At 33.4% G+C, this 21,989-nt stretch overlaps 1 protein-coding gene across 3 annotated transcripts in view; it reads right to left on the bottom strand.

The window, feature by feature from the left end:
- The window catches only part of LOC150080891 (protein IMPACT-like), a 130,434-nt gene that overhangs the window by 76,575 nt on the left and 31,870 nt on the right, over nt 1-21,989 (bottom strand). For 2 of the 3 annotated variants that reach the window (XR_016547388.1, XM_090381310.1), the window contains exons 3-5: nt 20,782-20,901; nt 7,129-7,181; nt 6,965-7,027 (exon numbers count right to left, since the gene is read on the bottom strand). Coding sequence is in view for 2 of the 3 variants with exons in the window: in XM_090381310.1 (XP_090237436.1) it covers nt 6,965-7,027; nt 7,129-7,181; nt 20,782-20,901 (236 nt within the window). In the remaining variant the exon portion in view is untranslated. The remainder of the gene's footprint in view (nt 1-6,964; nt 7,028-7,128; nt 7,182-20,781; nt 20,902-21,989) is intronic. The other variant, XM_090381311.1, reaches the window with a different exon arrangement.

Raw genomic sequence — 21,989 nt, 5'->3', positions numbered from 1 at the left:
TGTTACTTTAGTAGTAATGTTTTTAGAAAAAGAACAACAAATTAAGTATATTAACACAGTTTATTAAGCATAAATTTATTATTCAAGTATATAAAAAAAATAAGTAAAATGTGAGTAAAATAAGTAAAAAATAATAACATGAGTAAAATTAATTTGTATTGTACTTAATAAAAGTTTCGAATATTTTCAATTTTAATTTTACATGCAACAAGATATGGAAAATGTAACACACTAAAGAAATCTAACTTTGAATTTTTTTGAATATGGCCACTGTATGGGAAAAGATTGGACACCACTGTAGTAGAAGGTGGGCCAGAGCCCATTGGGAATACAACTTGAACTGTTCACTCTTGACCAGCGCGACTTCTCCGTATGTGGGACAGGTAGTCGGATAGGTTTTACCAGGTACCACCAAGTTGTAGAATGGTGATCCCTTTAGCTCTCTTAATTCGTGCAGCAGCACTAATTGCCTAAATGCCAGAAATGCGAACATTGCATACCGAGTTAATTCTCTCCTAATCCGTTTGCTATATGAAAATTTTCTTCGCTCAACGGAAACTATTTTAAATGTAACTTCCAAGGGGGAATTCAAAATAATTCACTATACAAGTAAACAGAGGTCTGATTGACTAATTTAGAATTATAAAAATGGTTATATACTTTTATATAGTAAATATCTTAACAATAGACAGTAAAAAATGCAAATTTAGTTAAATAATTTTAAGCTTATTTGAATAGTAGGTAAACATGTGAAAAAAAAATTTACGGAATACAGTATTACAAATTTCGAAGTGTATTGCATCCTTGCATCCAAATGTCACACGTCACTGTTAATAAAGGTGCTGGTATGCCGTACAGTTGCATACTGTCCCAAAAAGCACTGATTTTAAAATGATATCAATTAAATGAGTTTACAGATATAAATTTTGCAGAAAAATCAGAAAGAATTCATTTCAGCCATACAATTACAAGCCTGTTATGTATACTGGTGAGCCTCTCCCAATCCTTGACAAAAATTTGTACAACACTTGGAATGCCATAGTAACTTTGGATAATTATTAATCTATCACAAATGCAATACAGCACAATGACAATATGTCTAATATGATGGAAGAATGTCCATTTCAAATATTCCAAATACCATGTATTAACAACCAAAAGATTTAAAAACTGCTATTAACCCTTAAGCAGGTGTGGTAATGTACTTTAACAACAACAAAAAAAAAAAAAAAAAAATCTATTAAAGTAGTGATGAAGTCAATTTTAAAATGCTTTTATTATAGTTTGATCTGTATCATTACTCATGTTAAAATGTACTAAAATCTTAGAAACGTAACTGCAGTTAATAAAAAATAATAAATATATATATATATATATATATATATATATATCTCTCTCTTGGCATGCAATGCTGCACCCACTCACATAACCTTTTTTTTTTTTTTTTTTTCAGCACAGCTCACTTTGCCAAAAATTTTTATTGGAAAAATTAAAATAATATTAAAATCTCTTCTACTTCAAATTGCTTTATCCTTATTATTTTTTAAAAATATATTAAAAAATAAAGTAATTTAATGGAACTTTAAATGTAAAATCAGAAGAAATGCTAATCAATATGCAGCAAGAAGGAAAAAAAAAAAAAAAAAGAGTTAAAAATTTCAAAATAAGGGGGGCACACTAATGGTTATTATATAACAGGTATAATCCTCCACTCCTGCAGAACAGCAACAAACTGAGCTGCCAATGTGGGGTGTGTTGCTATGGCTCTTACCCAACATTCCAGTTCACCCCATGGGTGTTCAAAAAGGTTCAAATCAGGACAGTGCTAGCCATTCCAACTTTTGCACATTCATCTCCATGAACTATTCTTCAAGAACATTGGTTATACAGTATGGGGATATTAGTGTGTTGAAACATGGATCACTGCCAAAGAGTGCACATGGAATTGTCCAAAATGTTAAGGTGGCCATTGACATTCATGTTTCCCCACACAACCAGCAGAAATAGTATGGCATGAGAAATAGCAGTGCTGTGCTATTTGTCATGCCATATCATGAGAAATATCATAACACTATAACCCCACCTTCTCCAAACTCCATTGTTGGCACAATGCACTATGGCAGTAGATGACTCTCAGGTATCCTCCACACCAGCTCTATCCATCTGACTAGAACAGGGTATAGCAAAAATTCACTCTGCAGAGTCCCCCACTCCTCTATTGAGGGCACTACTCTCAATGCACCAATCACATTAGGTGAGACAGCCAAGTGAGGTTGGTGATGTTTGGCTTATGCACTGCCACTTTCTCATGAAAACTGAGACTGTGGAGCTCTGTACATAATGCATTTGTACAAACCCCAACTACTGTTAATGCCCTATGGTTGATGTTTTAAAGGGATTCCTGATGTTAAGGTGGGCATTGACTCATACTACCCTTCCAAGTACCCTCTGGTCACATGGAGTAAGCTTCCATGTGACCAGAGGACTCCTTCTATAGAGTGAGCTTCCATGTGACCAGAGGACTCCTATAGAGTGAGCTTCCATGTGCACTGCTAGAGAGTGGTGGTATGGCCATGCTTCCATTTTGTGAGAACATCAATGGCAGTCAACTCTGGACATGACTAGAACAGGCAATTCTAAATAAGCAAGTGAGTGTAGGCAATCACTTGCTTATCTGGAAGGATAAAGTATACTATGTAATGCAGTATGAACAAGTTACATCTGTATATGTACAAATTCTCTAAATGCTACAGAGATATATACTACCATCTATCAACTATTTACAAATAACAGTAGCTGTTTTTCTATTTATAAATGTTTTGAAAATCATCGTAGAAAAGTAGGCCTTTTAATAAATTTTAAGATGTCAGCTTACATATGCCAAAATTGAAGAAATGCTCTGAACAATGTCAAAATATGTGGGATTCCTTTAAAAGAGTGCTTTCCACCCAAATACAAGACCATACAAATGCTAAACTGCACTTAATGCTGATAATGCCCTGTAACAGTAGGCCTCAAAATTGGAGTAGCAAGTGTGTTGAGAGAGGAGATTGAGCACTTAGTGGTAATAGGCTATCCTTGTTATCACAAAAATTTGTGTGCTGAAAAGGATGAGGCATACCTTCCTGTTTAAGTGGATGAATATAGGGTTGACATTTACTACAACCTACAAAGAAGTGCTAAAAGGAAAGATAGATTTAAACAGTTTTAACTAATGCATGCCACTGATCTTTTTTACTTCAGTATGTCTGTATTCATTGTCTGTATTCATTGGTTGCCACTGGGTAAATGTTTAAGTAGGCTGATAGAACAGTGACAATCTCTGACTGATCAAGAAAACGGTACCCTATAATATTAAGGGAGGCAAGTGAGGGCACTGAACCATTGAGGCTAATTATGAGAGCATCACTGGACTTGGGAGTGATTCAGTTGGATTGGAAAAGTGCAAATGTATCTCCAATATATAAGGGCAGTTCTAAGAGTGAAATTATCAGCCAGTCAGTCTAATTTCAATAGCAGGGGGAAATCATGGAGACAATGATCAAGGGTGGATGGAATTCAGGATCAATTAGACAGACTGAAGGATACTCAGCATGGTTTCATGAAGAATACTCAGCATTATTTTATTTTTTTTCGGCTGGTGCAGCATAAGCCATAGGCTTCCTTGCACCATGTCACCATTGCTAATACTAATACTGACTTGCCGCAACATTTCGCAAAGCCAAGTTATTCCTGTTTTTAAATCTTTGGAGCCAGCCACTGCTGCATTTGAAGTCGCTAATTCCATGTTGGTGAGCTAGATAATTTGCCTTTTCTTGCAAAATCATATGCGATATTAGCAAATTAGATGCACACATTTGTTGGTACCATTCAAAAAGTTGTTTTAAGTTCCTCAGGTTTTGCACCAAGAATTTGTTTCTAGTTTTTTTTTTTAATCACTGCTCCAGTGTCATGCACTTTGAGTTTTTTTCAGTTTTCAGTATTGTAGATAAAGTAGGCAAAGGGATGTTGCATTCCTTTGCAATGTCCATTTTACTTCAATCCATCCTATCAGCCTCTTGTATAATTTTCAGTTTAATTTCCAGGCTTAATTCTATCAGTTTACATTTTGTTGATGTAACACTGCTAGATAAGATTTAATATAAACAAATGTTAAATTAATTTAAAGACAAGTTCTAAAAAGACATTAGCTCAGATGAAATGGCACAAAAAATAGATAATACTGCAGATACTACAGTAAAGATTTTACTATAGTATCCCTCCTCTTCTCAAATAACCCACAAGAAGGCATAAATGTAAACTGAAGAAGGATGGTTGCAGAATAGACATGTTGAAATCCACTAGCCTTCGGCCAAGCAAGCAGGTAGTTGATTGTTGGATCCAACTTCCATTTGGTGTTTTAGAAGTGAATAGTTTGAATTGTTTTAAGGAAGAACTAGAGAAAATCTTAGAGAAGATGGACAGGACAGCTGATGTGGGAAGTTTGTTTATTTTTGGCTAATGCTATAAGCTTGTTTTCATTTGCCACTACTAATACTAAATTTTAAATTTTTACCAGATTTGTAACAGTTTAATATTTTTGTCCCTGTGTTCTGTAAGTTTGTATATATATATTTCCCATTTTCTGTTTTATCATCTCTATTTGCAGAATTCATATTCATTCTCAAACTACATCTACTAATTATGAATTTATAAAAGTAATTCAGATTTCTTGTGCTGGAATAACCACTTACATGGTTATGTTTACCAAGAGCTGCTTCTAAGAAAATAAGTATGTCAGAAAGAAAGGAATAGGTATATTCCTTTCTTTCTATTCTATTCTATTTACAAACAATCTTAGTGGTGCAAATTTTGAGTGCACCCTCCTGTGAGCCTCAAGGTGAAATTTTACATTGACAGGCTATTTGCACTGTGCAGTGGGGCAGCCTGCCTTGCAATCTCCATTGACCTTGCTGAAGGGTGTGATGTCATTTTTGTTATAAGTTAAACTTTGTAATTTTGAGAATTTTGTTCTTTACAAAATATAATATATATGAAGTTATTGATATATTGAAGAACTCACTAGTTAAGTTTATACCAAGTGACTGAGTATTAAAATTTTTTGAAGACTGAATCATTCAGTGCCTCCAACTTGACATCCATTTTTTCTTGTGTTACAGGTCTTCATTTTTTTTTTTTTTTTTTTGTGGTTTCCTTTTACCACTCAGTTTTGGTTTGGGGGTTGGAGGGGAGTACAGTAGGGGATACTGATACAGAAGTGACAGCTGACTGGTCTTTCAGTGAGGATTTTTATGAGCTTAACAAATAACATGTGATGGGATTAAATTAGGTAGAATAGTCATTTTAGTTTTTGTTCAATGGAACATCTCACTACAACCATCTGAGCATATGACAGCTTACTGATATTTATTGGCTTCCTTGACTCCTGATAAGGTATATTCAGCTCTGCCTTAAGTCTGTGTTTCTTTTAATTCCTTCCAGTGCTGGAATTTCCAGATTTGCATCAGTTTTCATCCCAGTATTCTGAAAGTGCTGGTGAGTATGCAAGGATCTCCTTGGCATTTAATATCAGTTTTGGTGCTGCACCTACTAATTTCATGGTCCTTTGCACCACATCAAGCACATACAAGGGGACAATGACAGACCATTTGCCAGTGTCCATAAATCAACACTTAAAAGCACATTACAAAATGAATATTTACACAAATATTTATTTTGCAGTTGTCACTCCTTGCAATTTTAACCCAAAACAGATCTCTTCTGTTCAAGAAGATTCCATTCAGAGATCACGCCACGAGCTGGGTTTTAATGTCTTATGGGGTGTTATAGTGATTGGCATTCCCTAACAGAAGTGGCTCAGAGAACTGTTCTGGGTTCATCAAAGAAGTGAACAATTCTCAGCGGAACTGATCAGTTTTTATTTCAATGAGGATATCTCCAGAATGCAGCAATGTGACAGATTTAGTGGAGTATGTCAGCACTTCCAAACATTCCTGGATAAAGAAGGATGACATGTAACCTATGGGCACCTCATTAGTAAAATGAATAATGGATATCAACAGGTTGTATCTTATATCTTCAGTTCTGTATCTTTGTTCAGGTGATGGTATCTTGCCAGGGTCCCCATCCACGACAAACTCAAACAGACACCCACTAACTGGCAAAGCAATAAATGAATTCAAGAGTGGAAAGCCAGGGCTTACTAGTCACCATACCTGCACTACTGCCAGCTCGAATTCCTGTCCTTTGGATCACAAGAGCATGGCAATGTTACAGTTAATCCTTGCAGACTTGCTAGTCTGGAAGAGTTAACTGTATTGTTATCCCATCTTGTCGAACCAGGCAGCCAAAGCAGGGTGTTGAAGCTAGGCCCCTCAACCACCAAGATCTTCCTTTCTAAATTTCCTCAGATCACAGCATACAGCAAACATATCAGATTCCTATGATGTTGGCCTGGACCTAGGCTAAGGGCACTAGATCCCAACAGAGGACAGAGAAAGAGATTGGGGAAGGGAGTATATTTGAATCAGTAGGACAACAGCCTATGTCATGAAGCATGGTTAGTCCAACAGTAGTTTGATGAGGATAATGTGAAGAACTTGCCATTTCTAGCCAGAGTCCAGATGTGTATCTTTTGAACATAAAATGTTTTATAACAATTGTAAGCCAGAAAAAGACATTATACTTAAAGGCAAAGAAGTGAACTTGTTAATTTTTGCTAAGTAGAGGACGGAATGCTCATCTGCTCCTCTTTTAGTAGAGGGGAAAAGCAAGATTCCAATATCTACATACCAAAAACTCTTAGAAAATCCCCCCCCCACAGATGTTTACTGATGTCATTAAACTCCATAGCATACACTCAGCATTACAAATTTCTTTTTTCTAAACAGTGTTTTTCATTAAATCCTAATGCATGTTGGGGATACTGTATTTCAAAAGAAACTAAAAACTTTAAAATACTCACCTATAAATATCTTCTAATTCATTCAATAATAAAATTTTGTCTGACCTTTTCAACCATGGGGCACTGTTTAAACAAAGAAAAATAATAAAATATAAACAGGTTCTCTATATCAAACCAAATATTATCATCAAAATAGTTGATTAGTGTGTGTATTTTTTTTTTACCTTAACTGATACAATGGAGGACAATCAGATGGATATTCAGGTGGAAGAGTTACCTAAATTAATGAAAAAAAGTTAAGATAAAACAAAAATTATTTAAATACACTTTTTTTTTTTTAGTGTCTATAAATATGCCAAATAAAATCTCACCATTCTTCTTTCTTTCTTTTTTTTTTTTTTTTTTGAGCCATTTTTCATACTTAGATATTTGGCTCCATAAAATTTCATGTTGAATCATAACACAATTTCTAAAATATTTTTTCATCAGTAGCATGAAATGATGTCTATTTGCTATGCTTGCATGTGAAAGTATTTTGAGTTTTTTTTTTTTTTTTCACACAATTTTAGTACTTCCAAACCCTAAGAATAATTTTAAGAAATCCCACTTATCTAAATATAATCCTATTAACTGAATTCATAATAACAACTTTCTAAGTTTAACAACAAAACTATCATACTGATCATTCTGATTGTTTTTAATTTTAAATTTTACAAGTTTCAATGTTGCAGCAGATTTAATGATTGACACAACATGAGAATGGAAAGATTAATGGTAACGTTTGGAAAAATTCTTTTACATGGAACAAGAACAACTTTTAGTGTGAACTGGTTTAGTACTGAATAAGGTAGGTATTTCTGAATGATTTATACTATTCTTTAGGTGTGAATGAGAAACAACAGGAACTCATTAATACAAATTAAGTTTTGTGAAACAAAGTTATTTTCATTGGATTTGTTTTGTGGCAATAGGTGATAATAATCCATCACAAATTCTGTTAATTCACATTAACAAGTTTCCATTAGCTTTCACATTTGTATCAAATAAGATAATATAACTTGTGCAAACCATCTGCATTACTTTGAATGGAAAGTTATTTCCATTTTGCATGAAATAAGTGCAATTCGTTTAAATTTCTTTCACATGTGTTTCTTTTATATTTTACTGAAATAATATATGGCTAAATGGGCTTTCATAAATGAGTGAATATACCATATTCTCAAAAAATAAAATATAAAAAACATTTTCCACTTACCTCCAGCTACCAAGCCATTATCTTGGCCATTAAATAGTCAAAGAAAAGAAGTACTGTGTGTAAAAATATCTTGTAAGTTTATTACTCTTTAACAAAATTTCTAGAGTTACAAAAACATAAATACTAAGGTTTGGGTTTCAATACAGTGTTACATCAGAAGGATATGCACAATCACAAAGTTATAAGATAATGAATGTAACAATATTCATTTATACAATGAGAATGCCATTTAATTGAGATGTTACAATAACTTTTTTAGTAACAACCTTGTTTGCCAGTTGTGGCAAGGAGAAACACTGTTCCTCCTTGGCACAACACTTTAATCATAGTGTGCAAGTTAATATGATACTAGATTTGATCTTAATCACAGGAAATTGGTAGGTACACTTGTATGCTGAAAAACCTAGAATAACTCACAGGAAAAAGCTTGCTCCTACCACTTTAAATCAGCTAACAGTCTCCGCTTGAAGGCACCTGTAAGAATTTCTAGTCTCTAATGAATTTGAACATGACCACTACATTCAGGGGACAAAAATGGCAAACAGACTATATTTGTCACAGAAGACAGAACAGTTCTTACAGAAAAACTGTAGAAGTGCAGAGCCTGCTATACTGATCAGACAATTTTATGAAAATACTTTATGAAAAATGGGCTTCACATTAATAGAAATACAGCAGGCCCCCATTATAACACTGTTCGCTTTACACTGATTCACTATAACGCTGTTCTTATATTATAACCCGTATCTGACTATGACGCTCTTTTACAGATTGCATTTTTTGGCATATTTAACAAAATCGTTTCATTTGATGGAGTCGATAGCTTGAAAATTACTACCAAAATAGAATTAAAATGTTTCCCATGCCGACTTGAGAAATTTTCTTGCACACTAATTTAATTGCAGTACAGTGACTTGTTATGTAGTTCCGAGATCAACATTTTAAAAAATGACCAAATACATTGCTTGTAATATTTGCGTTATATGCATTTATCCGAAGTCTAGTCATCAATCAATACCATATTAGACATCATGCGAAATGGGCAGTTTACTTGAACATTGTATCATAATTAATGCAACCAATGCAGTTACATTTTCGAAGAGTTAATAATGGCCGATAAGAATGAAAAAGCAACAACGTCTGAGTGCAGTACGAAGACTATAAATGTAAGAAAAAGACTGAATTTGAAAATTAAATTAGACGTTTTGAAGCGAATCGATTCCGGTCAAAGACAAGTGGATGTGTGCCATAATTTAGGACTTGCAAATTTAACTGTAAGAACAATTATAAAAAAAAATAAAGAATTAATTTTAACAGCGGGAAAGATAGCTGTTCCACTTCAAGCAACTAGGGCTAGGCCAGCTATTAGGATTGAAATGGAAAGACTAATTAATTTTATTGAAGATAATATCCAATGCGGAATTCAGTTAAATTAAATATTATTAAAAAGAGAGAGAGAGAGAGAGAGATTAGCCAATATGATGATCTGAAGAAAACTCACCTTAAAAAAAAAAAAAAAAAGTGGAACCATTTAAAACTAGTAAGGGCTGGTTGAATAGATTTAAAATCCAGGGAGAAGCCGCAAGTGCAGATTAAGGAGCCGAAACTTTCAAAAAAGAACTTGTTAAAATTATTGAAGAGGGGTATTGTGTGTTATACTTCTCAACAAGTTTTTAACATAGATAAAGCAGGACTTTTGTGGAAACAAATGCCTAAAAGAAGTTTCATATTGAAAGAAGAAAAAACATGCCAGGTAAAGAAGAAAAAAAACATGCCAGGTAAAGAAGAAAAAAAACATGCCAGGTTTCAAAGCGGCGAAGGATCAGTTGACTTTATTGTTGGGTGGTAACGCTGCAGGAGATTTAAAATTAATACCCCTTTTAGTTTATTTGGAAGAGGGCCAAAGTTCAACCCAAAATCGACACATTTTTCTTGATTAAATTCATCAATTAAATTAAATCAATTTAGATCAATTAAATTCATGATTTTAATTGGAATTTTAAGTTTAATTTTGATACGTAAGTAGTTACCACATAATTATATACGTATGTAATGCAGAATATTTTATATATACAAATATTTGAATATTAAATATTTTGGCCGACATTTGTGCATCTTTTTACTACCGTTTATTATTGATTAGGAAATATCCTATGGCACCGACCGCAACTCACAAATACATATGTTACCTTATGGGAATGTGGCGCTCACTTAGCGCGGATTCACTTGGCGCTCTGTTTTTACGGTACGAATTATCAGCGTTAAGCGGGGGTCACCTGTATAGATATAAGGTTTGTTTTTTTTTTAAATGGGGATCCAACCACAAAAGGACCTATATTAGAACCTATAGAACTCAGCATCTTGTATAAGTTAAAAAATAGATTGAATATTTGGTTTGTGTAAGTTTCTCTCTTTTTGAAGCAAATAGTATCACTACAGATGGTAAATCCAATATATATTTAAAAATCTGAAACACCTGACAGGAGAGGACAGCCGATTTCAAGCTTACTGGCTTCTCATTAGCAAATTCCAAACTGTGAATAATGTTTCTGTCTAGGTTATAAGCGAACACAATACATTATGTTTTAAAACATATATTTAAACACATAAATGTTATGCATAAATTATTACATATGAGATATGGTTATGTCAATAAAGATTAAAAGTCAGGGTTCCTCCAGTAAAGACATCTGATATTGTCTACATATCTGAATATTTTTGAGGGAACATGGAAATAATTTATTTTTTTTTATTTGTGAGAAATAAGACAGGACTGAATTCAAATAAGTTTTAATTACCTGAGAAATAAGCATTTAGGAAATTAATAGTGTGCATATAAAAAGTTGTAGCTGTTTGTGCAGAGCTCAGTTTCTCAAATTTAACCTAAACTTGTTATGTACTGTCATCAGCAAAACTATGAAAATGGACAGGATTTCTAATCAGTGAAAGAAAGTCATTAATATATATGTGGAAAATAGTGGCTGAAAGGAGAGAAACTTGGGGAAGGGGTTGTAGTATTAGTTGAGATGTTAGAAAAGAGAAAAAGATCCACTTGTGAATCTTTTTCTGTTTTCTAACTGACAAAGTTATGAGGTAGCCAGTTTTGTCTAAGAGACAAAACTGCTTACCTAATAGCAGAAAACAGGGACAAACCATAAATAATATGAAAGCAAAACATGACTGAAAGCCTTTAAAATATCAAGAGAAACTGCTTCAATTCCACTGAACTATTCCAAGGAATTAACCAAAGACAAGCAACATTAGCCATGACAACAACTAGGAGATAAAACATATGCCATTAACATTACAGTGTACGAGTTTTCAGTTGACTGATTTCCCACATTACTTAGGAAAAATTTGCGATAAATGCAATAGAATGATAAATGGGAGAGAGGGATTTTCCCTCCATTTAAGGAATTAGCTGCATTTGAACAAATTTCCATACAGGAGGGAAATCACCAGCAGAATGAGAGAGAAAATTGCAACACAAAACAGGAGCTCTGGTACAGCAGTTAAAAAACAAGTACAGAAATGTTATTACTATGTGAAGACTTCTTGGCATTGATATTCTTCAGTATTCTAAACTTTTTCTGTTAGAAAACCAAGGGTGGAATTAAGTGATATATCTGTTACAGTAGGAAGAGATTGACTATTAAAAGATCATTAATGCAGAAATTACAGGGAAATTACGTTGCTAATAAGTCAGCTTTATTTTTTGATGAAAATGCAATAGAACAATCATTAATAACCATGGAACAATGGACAGAAGTTGCAGCCAATATCTTTGACTAGTTTGTTGGTTGATTGTTTACAGGTTTATTGGTGCATCAACTGCTTCACGGTGCACCATTCCTTACAGTTGATGATATAAAAGAGATTCATAGATTTGGCTCTTTTTTTTACTGTACTTCTAAGTTTATGCAGGCATAATGTTATGTATATTGGGAAAGATATTAGAAGAAATAGTTAAATATAGTATCTTTTATTTATTTTTTATTTTTTTTTTTGTTTCAAGAAAATGTCTAAAATTAAACAAACCACCAAATAAAATTAATTAATTAATCAAAAATACAGAATAGGTAAGCAGGGTCCAATACTCAACCAGGCAGCATGGAGGAAAGGTCTCCTACATTAAAAAAAAAAAAAAAAAAAAAAAGGGGGGGCATACAATCAAAGAAATCCCTCTTTGCACCCAACCCAATGGGCAAATACAGATATACCTACTTAAGAAGAAAACAGAAAAGTTTGGGGGAACCACACTATGCATTTTTTTTTCATGCCCCGCTAAAAGCATCATGAATGTCCCTAACAAAATGACAGAAACATACTCACAAAATGGAAAATATTTTAAATATGGTTAACCCAATAACTAGGAAGAAACTCAAACACCCTGAATAGACAATATGTAAATTTCCATGATGATCAAACCAATCATACAGCCAAAATGTAAATATGCCAAATCATCATCATCAGCCATTTTCAATCCACTCCAGTTCCTTCTGTTTTCAGCACTGGCCATCCATTTACTACCCATAAACTCATGAATTTCATCTATCCATCTCTGCCTTTGTCTTCCAGGTTTTCTTCTAGCTCCTCTTGGGTACCATTCTGTTATTTTCTTAGTCCATCTGTCATCATGTCTTCGAGCTGTGTCCTGCCCAAGACCGTTTTAGTACTTTAGTTTTGATAAAAATGTCCTTTACTTGAGTTTTTCTTACATGGATTAGGCAGCAATCCAAACACATGGATTGCTGCCTAATCCATGTGTTTCTCTTCTTATCTAACAGTCTGATTTCCAATATAATTCGTTCCATTCTTTGCTGTGTAGTTCTCAGCTTCTCTTCCATTCTTTTTGTGAGTGCCCAAGTTTCACTTCCATAAGTCATGGTGGGGAGTATACATTGGTTCATTATTTTACATTTCAGACAAACTAGGATTGCTCTTCAGTATGTGACTATATTTCCTGAATGCTATCCATCCAAAATTTATTCTTCTCTTGACTTCCAGCCATTTATCATTATTATAGGTAATAACTTGTCCCAGATAAGTATATGACTCCACCTTTTCAATTACTACTGCTGCTTCAATCATTATTTCTTTTTCTGTGGCATACTTGTTCATCATTACTTTAGTTTTCTTTCATCTTTATCTTTAGTCCAAAATCTTTACTAACTATGCATAACTGATTAAGATTTTCCTCTAATTCTTTGGGATCGTGGCTTATGACCACAATGTCATCTGCAAATCATAAATGGTTTAGGTATACTCTCCGTTCACACTGACTCCTTTCTGCGACCAGTTTAATCTTCTGAAAGCTTCTTCAAGGGCAGCAGTAAACAGCTTCGGAGATATTGTGTCTGCTTGTCAAACTCCTTTCTCGATTTTAAATTTCCTACTGTCTTTGTCTAGTCTAATAAAGGAGGTAGCATTCTCATATATTTTCTTCAAAATCATAATATGTGGGGTATCTATGCCTTGTCTTTCCAGTGCCCAAAACATTGCCTTATGCTGTATAGAGTAAAATGCCTTTTCATAATCCACAAATGCCAGGCATAATGGTGTTTTATATTCATTTGCTTTCTCCATTAGCTGTGATATTACGTGAAGGTGATCCATAGTTGAGAATCCTGTCCTAAAGCCAGCTTGCTCTTTCGGTTGATTCTCATCAAGCATTCTTTCTAATCTGTTAGTAATGCCCCTTGTGAACAACTTGTAGATGTGGGAGAACAAGCTAATTGGTCTATAATTTCCAATTTCTGATTTATCTTCTTTCTTATGCACCAAAACTATGATTGCATTATTCCACTGCTTAGGCGTCACACCTTTGATAATGCACTTTGTGAAGAGCCTTGCTAGTTTTTGTGTTGTCTCTTCCTCCCAATTTTAACAACTCTACAGTAACTTCATCTTTCCCCGGGGCTTTCTGATTCTTCATTTTCTTCAACGCATGTTCTACCTCATCAGGAAGGATATCGGGTATGTCGTATGTGTTGCTAATTTGCAATCCATCTTCCCCACTGCTGGCATCATTTCCTCGCTCCTTGTATAATTCTCTATAGTAGTCTTCTGCTATTTGAATTATGCCTTCTCTGCTGTTTATAAGTACACCATCGCTATTCTTCAGTTTCAGTATCATTTGTCTTTCTGTATTACTGCTCATGGCTGCTAATTTAAATCCTTTGTTTTCCCTTAATGCTTGTTCTACTTTTCTTGCGTTAAATCTTCTTATGTCCTCTCTGAGTCTCTTTCTAATGGCTTTGCATAACTCAGTACACTCAATTTTCTCCTTTTCAGTGTTTATCTTGCTTTTCATTTTTCGCCTTTGGTTCATCATAACAAGTGTTTCTTGACTAATTTTTTTCTTCTTTGGATTTCTTTTTCCCTATAGGTTTCTTGGGCTTTATCACTTTCAGAAAGTGGTAATATTCCTCGTCGATATCTTGGTCCTGAGCAGTCTGCAGAAGCTCAAACTTGTTCTTAAGTTCCAGCACATACTGCTTTTTCTCCTCTTCTGTTATCTCAAAGACCTTTGTATTATTTACTCGAGTCAGTTTTTTCCTTTCCTACATCTATATCAAGTGTACATCTTACCATTCTGTGATCACTTACAACATTTACCGTATTCAGGACAGTAACATCATTCACAACATATCTTCTGTTAGTGAGGATGAAGTTGATTTCATTAGTTGTTAATGTATTTGGACTCTTCCATGTGCACTTTCTATTCACCCCTTTTCTTGAAAAAAGTGTTCATTACTGACAATCCTTGAGATTCTGCAAATTCCACAAGTCTTTCGCCTCTTTCATTTCTTTCACCAATTCCAAAATTTCCTATAGTACCCCTTTCTGCGCTGTTTTGTCTTTTTCCAACCTTAGCATTGAAGTCCCCCATAATAATAGTGTAGTGGGTTTTCTGCTCATCTAGAAGACTCAATTTCGGTGTACATTTTTTCAACCTCTTCATCATCATGGCTCAATGTTGGTGCATAAATCATTATAACCTTTAGCTTGTACCTCTTAGAAATCTTGAGTATTAGTCTTGACACCCTTGGTGATGTACTTTTGAATTCCAAAATGTTGTTTTTTAAATCTTTATGGACCAGAAACCCAACTCCACCTTCACTCCTTTCACTGTTTCCATTGGGGTACAGCAGATTTCTACTTGATAAACTTATAAGTGATTCATTTCTTCTTCTTGTTTCAGCCAAATTACAAAGCAAGACAACATATTAAGTAACAAATTATACAAAAATTTAAAAAACAAACATAAATAAACTCAAACAATAGAAAATGATATTAATTTACAAACTATATTACAACAGGGGGATTTCATATCAAATAAAAATGTGTGGGGGGGGTGCAGAAAAACACAAGAAAAATGCAATTGAACTGCGTACTTTCTGTATCGGGTTCACTAAAATCGAAATTAAAGGTGTTATTTAGTTATTGGGACTATTTAGGTTTAAACTGTAAATTTGTTATTTTCATACCAATAAACTACTTAAATATTTCATGTGCTAAAATGTTGTTTATTACAGTTTCTTTAATTAGAGGTATATGCAGATAATATCCTTCTCTAGTTTAATATGAATCTAATTTATTATTTTAACATATTCATTTAATTGTTTTCTTTGATTCCGTATTATTAGTGTTTTTTTTTTTGTACTCCATAAAAATCATGTAATTTTTTTGAAAACCTAACCCACTACTCTTTTTTTATTTTTCTTATCTCTACATTGATTTTATTTTGAATCCTTATATTCTTAGCATATCTGTGCATCTTCTTTATTTGATAAATGTTTCTGAAATGCTTTTTCCTTCATTTCTAAGGCTTCTACTTCTGTCTACCATTATATCCATTTTTTATTGTTTGGTTTTTTTTATATTCCATTCTCCTAACGTTTCACACGTACTGATTCATTTATACAAATTTTTTATATTCTTTTCCATTTTTCTTTTATTGACAGATTTTCATATCCCATTTCTTTTAGTTCTATATACAATGCAAACTGCTTATTGTGATATTGAGAGTAATAATGTTATCAGTTTTATGAAGTTCCAATCAGACATATACAAATACATAGAAAAAACATTTTAAATCAGCATGCTGGTTTTTGTTATTGCTTTTTTACCTTATTGCGGTTTCACATATGCAGTGGAAATGAATACATAACATGCCAATTTGTTCTTGAATTCCAACACATTGCACGTCTGATATCATACTGTTGTCATTTCATACAGTTTGCATTGTTTCAGTGTTACTCCATGATAGAAAGCATTATACTCACTGTTTTACAATAGAACACTCAGCATTTTATTTTTTGTTTTTTCTTAAAGAATTATTTAAAAAAGAGATCTTTGATTGAGAGAAAATTTACAGTACTTTGAGGGAAGGGTACTTCCATTTCAATCCACCGTCTTGAAACAAGATGGTCTTATCGAAACAAAATTTACAATACAAAATTATCTAGTTGTAATAAAATCATCTTTATCTTCTGAACTAGTAATATCCATAAATTGGAAACAGCCGTTGACCTCAAAACCTGATTCACTAAGAGAAATTTTTCCATTTCTCAATTGCTGTTAGCTCACAGTTTTCATCAAATGTCACTCAGTTTATGAATAGTCAAGATCTAGTACAGATGAAAATTTAAATTCACATGCAATGTACATTTGTATGTGATATACGTAATGCCACTGCATGCTACAAACTTTGCTCTGAGCTATTTTCACTATCTCTTAATGTTTCCTGAAGTACATATCATATATGATTTTCCTGTAAGTTTTTATTTAGCCATTGTGGAAGCAGTTCCTAACCCACTTCTTATGATGCTGAGAAATCGTAGTACAGATCTATTAACAGTGAATATTAAAATGGTATCTAAATAAACAAAAATAAAATTATAGATTCATTATTTTTGAAATATGGCTCAACACCAAAGGAGCAGAGCAAGGTTCCACATTCCAACAAACCATGATCACTGAATCTTCTCAAACACAAGCAGAGATGAAGAGTGGATTATTCTCACTACTATAGTTGCCAAAATACTCAGTTTTAGGACATGTGAATGATGTGGTGGATCCTGTAGATACAGATGCACAATCAAGTGAAACTCCTACCATCTACATGTTTCTTTAATTGTAGAATAGCAATGAACTGTTAAACAGGCTATAAGCTGTTTGTTTTGTTTGCTTCGGGATTTATTAGGCACATCGGCAACAATGGCCATAGTGCGCCATGGGCTATAAGCACACACAAATATACCAAATACAAGCTTAACAAGCAAGTGATATCTGATGTTACTGATCAGTTGCTTAAAACACAGAGTATCTCAGAAATTGCTTGTGATAGTAAAGCATGAAATAGATAACAAACCATTGAACAAGTTTTTGCCAATACCATTCTCTCAAATTTTATTAACAATTTTTATTTCTATCCAGTTGCTTTATTTTTTTTTTTTACTTAGATCATGTTAAGTCATAAAAATTATTTTATTACGCTATCAAAATAATTCTAAACTTGTAATGTTATCCCTTTACTATGGCATGGTTTTTTAGTTTTAGTAATAACGTTATTACTAAAATTAAATATGTTTACCTATGAAACATTAGTATGCACATAGGTAAACATGTTGATTCAATGTTGTGGGTGAAAACTAAATGTATAGAATTTATGTTAATTTTTACTGTGAGCCTTCCTAACTGCAGTTATGCCATTAGGATCAAGTGTGCACACATTTAATTTTGGTTGCAACATACAGTGTGCTGCCACTTGATTAGGTACACCTAATAGGACTAGCAGCGTGTCGAGCCTCCTTTAGCCTTCAAAACAGCCTGAATTGGTCTAGGCATGGATTGAACAAGATGCTGAAAACGCTGTGCAGGAATGGAGTACCATGCAGACATGAGTATGTTACACAGTTCATTGAGATTCGACAGAGGTGTTGGCCTGCAGTGAACAGCCCTTTCCAGCTCATCTCAAAGATGTTCAATAGGATTGAGAACCATGGACTGAGCAGGCCACTGCAGCAAAGAAAAGTCACTGTCATGTTCCTGGAACCATTCTATAGTGATGTGGGCTTTGTGCACTAGCACATTGGAAGTAACTGTCTGACTGAGGATAAACTGTCAACATGAACTGATGCACTTGGTCGGCAACGATTTAGGTACGATGTGGCATTCAGACGTGAATCTATGGGTATCAATGGACCCAACGTGTGCCAAGAAAACATTCCCCACATCATAACACTGCCTCCACCACCTTGCACAGTAATCGTCAGACATGACGAGTCTATGGATTCCTGTTATTTTCGCCAAATTCTGAGCCTTCCATCAACATAATGCACCAGGAACTTTGACTAGTCAGACCAAGCAACTGCTTTCCAATCCTCAATAGTCTAGTGATGGTTTTGCTGTGCCCACAGGAGACATGCTCTCTTGTTCTTCACTGATAACAAAAGTACGCAATGTGGCTGTCGGCTGTTGTAGCCCATTCGCGACAAAGTGCGACTAGTGGTCCATTGTGATAATTTGTTCTGCGCACCAAGGTTGTATTCTGATGTGATGTGTGACATTATGACCCGTCTGCTTGCTTGCACAATTCTAGACATCCTCCTCTGACCTCTCTCATCAACAAGCGATTTGCTTCCACAGGGTGCCATTGAGAGGATGTTTTCTGTTCGTTGCACCATTGTGAAAAGTTCAGGAGAACTGCCGCTTCAGAGATGCTTTGTCCAGCACATCTTGCACCTACTACCATGCCACGTTCGAAGTCCGTTAGATCACTCCTTTTCTCCATCCTTGCTATGGTTTGTACGCTTAACTGATACATATGTTCTGCTGCATTTATATCCACAACTGTGGTCATGTGTGACTTGCAACATTGTGGGACAAACCATTTGTGTGCACAGCAGGGGTGTACCTAATAAAGTGGCAGCACAGTGTATTTCTGAAGACTATTACACTGTTTTCTAATTTTATCAATATAATTAACAAAGCATGAAAGGCTTCTTGAGTTTTTATTTTGCATTTTTACTGACAATAAATAAAATAATACTCAAGCAATAAATCATAAAAGTTCACAAAAAATGGATGTAGCAGGTGGGGGAAGGGGGGGACAAAAGCCAGTCAAAACCCACTACTCCAGTTTTTCCTAGGTGTCACTGTATTCTGTTAGTTTTTATGCTGATTCATCAGCAATAATATTCTGTTCTATAAAGCAAATATTCAAAAGAGCTCCAAGAGTCCCATATTTAAATTTTAGGGAATGGTTATTAATAAACTGGACATTAGCTCAAGTTTGTTCTCAAACTTGAGCTAAAAAATCTGATGAAATTTTTCATCAGATTTTTTCTTTCAATAATTTTGTAGTAAGTGAATATGAATATATTCATACACTGAATATTATACTGGGCTACATACATTCATATACTGAATATATGTAGTATAGTATATGACAATAAAATTTCATATTTATGATATTTCACAATATCAAGAATATTCACAAAAGAAACTGTTTGAAAAAATTTATAACCTAAGTTAAAAATTCATAACCTGAGTTGAGCAATTTACACAGTGCACGACTTTTAGAAGTTTCTAATGCAGTTCTATATGAATGTTTTATTTTTTTCTAGTCAAAATACTAGAAGTCCTATAAAAATAAAACACCACATCCTTAATGCCAATTGCTGCTTTTCATTTTAAAGCTTAAAAAGATGCATAAAATAAATTACCATTTACGTGATAGGCATAGCTGCAAACTTTTGACCTTCAAAATGTTGGAGATAAAATATTTGCTGGCAAGTGGAAAACAGGAGGTTTTTTTTAAAGACCACACTACACTACACTAGAATTTAAATTTGACAAAATACACATTTTATAATAAATACAGACACAGGATTGCTTAGCAGTACAGTATCAAGCATCAATTCATCCATTTATGAATTAGTGTCCTTTAAACTATTTTTAAATTATCATAACTACTTCTCACATTATAAGATTAAAAATATGGAAATATTTATCACTATTTCTTTACATCACAGATAGTCAAAATGTTGAAAACAAGTAAGGTAAAAACTGACTTGCCAGAATCTTTAAAACACCTATAAAATTTTAACTGCATTTGTAACTGTGAATATATCATTTTTTTTTTTTTTAGAAAGAAAAAAACTTCAATATTGTCATTAGTTGACCTTGCTCAGTTTTCTGGGTGCATTCACATGTGCACAAAAATGCTCATTAGCATCAGTATGTCCATTCATCCATCCACATTTAGTGGCTTAATACTTAATAAATAGATTTACACTAAATTTTATATCTGGTTTTCTAAAGATTTGTCAAGCCATTACAAATTTCATTAAATCCACAAATAACTTTCTGGAGTGAATTTGCTATTTAATTTGTTTATGGAGTAATGAATGAGCAATATAACAGATATGCAGAAAAGTAAATAAAAATTCTTGATTCATGAACTGCCCATTTACTCTTAAAAAAGCAGTGGCTGCTTTTTTGAAGAGCAAATGGATTGTGCAATATAAGCAAGTCTATATGAACAGGATCTATATAGACTTGTTTACATTTTTTCTTTGTACAGTTTCAATCAAAAAGGATATTTCTTTAATACCTGTAGAACTATTTCATTTTCAGAAGTGTTAGAAAGAGCTATACTATAAATCCTTCTTCCTAAATCTACAACTTTCCAATCATCCATATATATAGCTACCAAGGCCTCAATTTCATCTGCCTGCAATTATTGAAACAATCAGATTCACTTTGAAGTTATTTAATATGTTCATATATATAAAGATATTTGAATTTATTTTCAAAAGAGAAAAAAAAGATATAATAGTTTATGAGTTTATACTACTATTAATAATAGTTTATGAGTCACTGTATTTACTGGTAAATACAGTGACTCAAAACTATTATTAATACTTATGAAGTAGTATTAATAGGATTATTAATAGTACTATTTTTTGCTCTCAGTATAAACAATAACAGTGAGTAGGTTAGTGGTGGAAAACCAATAGTACTAGCTGAGATTACAGTCAGTATATGGTATCATTTTTGAAATTAAAATTTTCATTTCTGGTAAGGAATATACTTTTAAAATAATAGAAAACACCAACTGAATCCTGCTAAATCAAAATTAAATACTGCATGCAAGAAAAAAGTGGTGCATTAATTTCAAACCAAGCATTCATAAGCCAAGAATTAGAGAATTGTCCAATATAGTACAGCAAAAAAGGCCCATTTTAAATATATACTATTGTAATAACTGTTTCTATCTACGACGTGATCACTTATGAATTTAAGATCACTTATGAACAAGAAAAGCAGTGGCCTTGTATTACACCATATAATGGGCTAGTTTGTACAACATCCTAGGAAAAAGTATTAACCCACAAAAAAAAAATATTATGTAAAATAAACAAATCATGATAATTAAAATAAAATATGCAATAAATACCAACTGCTCAAAAACACTACTATGCTTGTTTACATCCCAACAATTACCTTTATGCATAGCATAAAGGCAATTGTTGGGATGTAAACAAAAAATTTTTATCCAGCATATTTCAGAGGCTCCTGATTGTTGGGAGTAGGGAAAGGCAAAAAAAGACATAATACAGTTTACATTTAAGTGAACTAGTTAGTCCAGTGACTGTCCAAAGGATGGAAATTTTGATAGCAGACTCAGGGGAAAATTTTAGAAGATATTCATTTTAGAAAATAAATTTGGGAAATTGTCAGGTGACCTCAGAAAAACCAGTCAACTACTGGTTTCACATACCCAAAACTTCTTGTTTTATGCCAATTTATTCAAAATAA

The sequence above is a fragment of the Mastigoproctus giganteus genome, chromosome 9 (genome assembly GCF_048544385.1).
Source record: "Mastigoproctus giganteus isolate SK-2022 chromosome 9, ASM4854438v1, whole genome shotgun sequence".
Classification (NCBI taxonomy): domain Eukaryota; kingdom Metazoa; phylum Arthropoda; class Arachnida; order Uropygi; family Thelyphonidae; genus Mastigoproctus; species Mastigoproctus giganteus.
The sequence above is the reverse complement of the archived record's forward strand: the minus strand, read 5'-3'. Positions and strand labels throughout refer to the sequence as shown.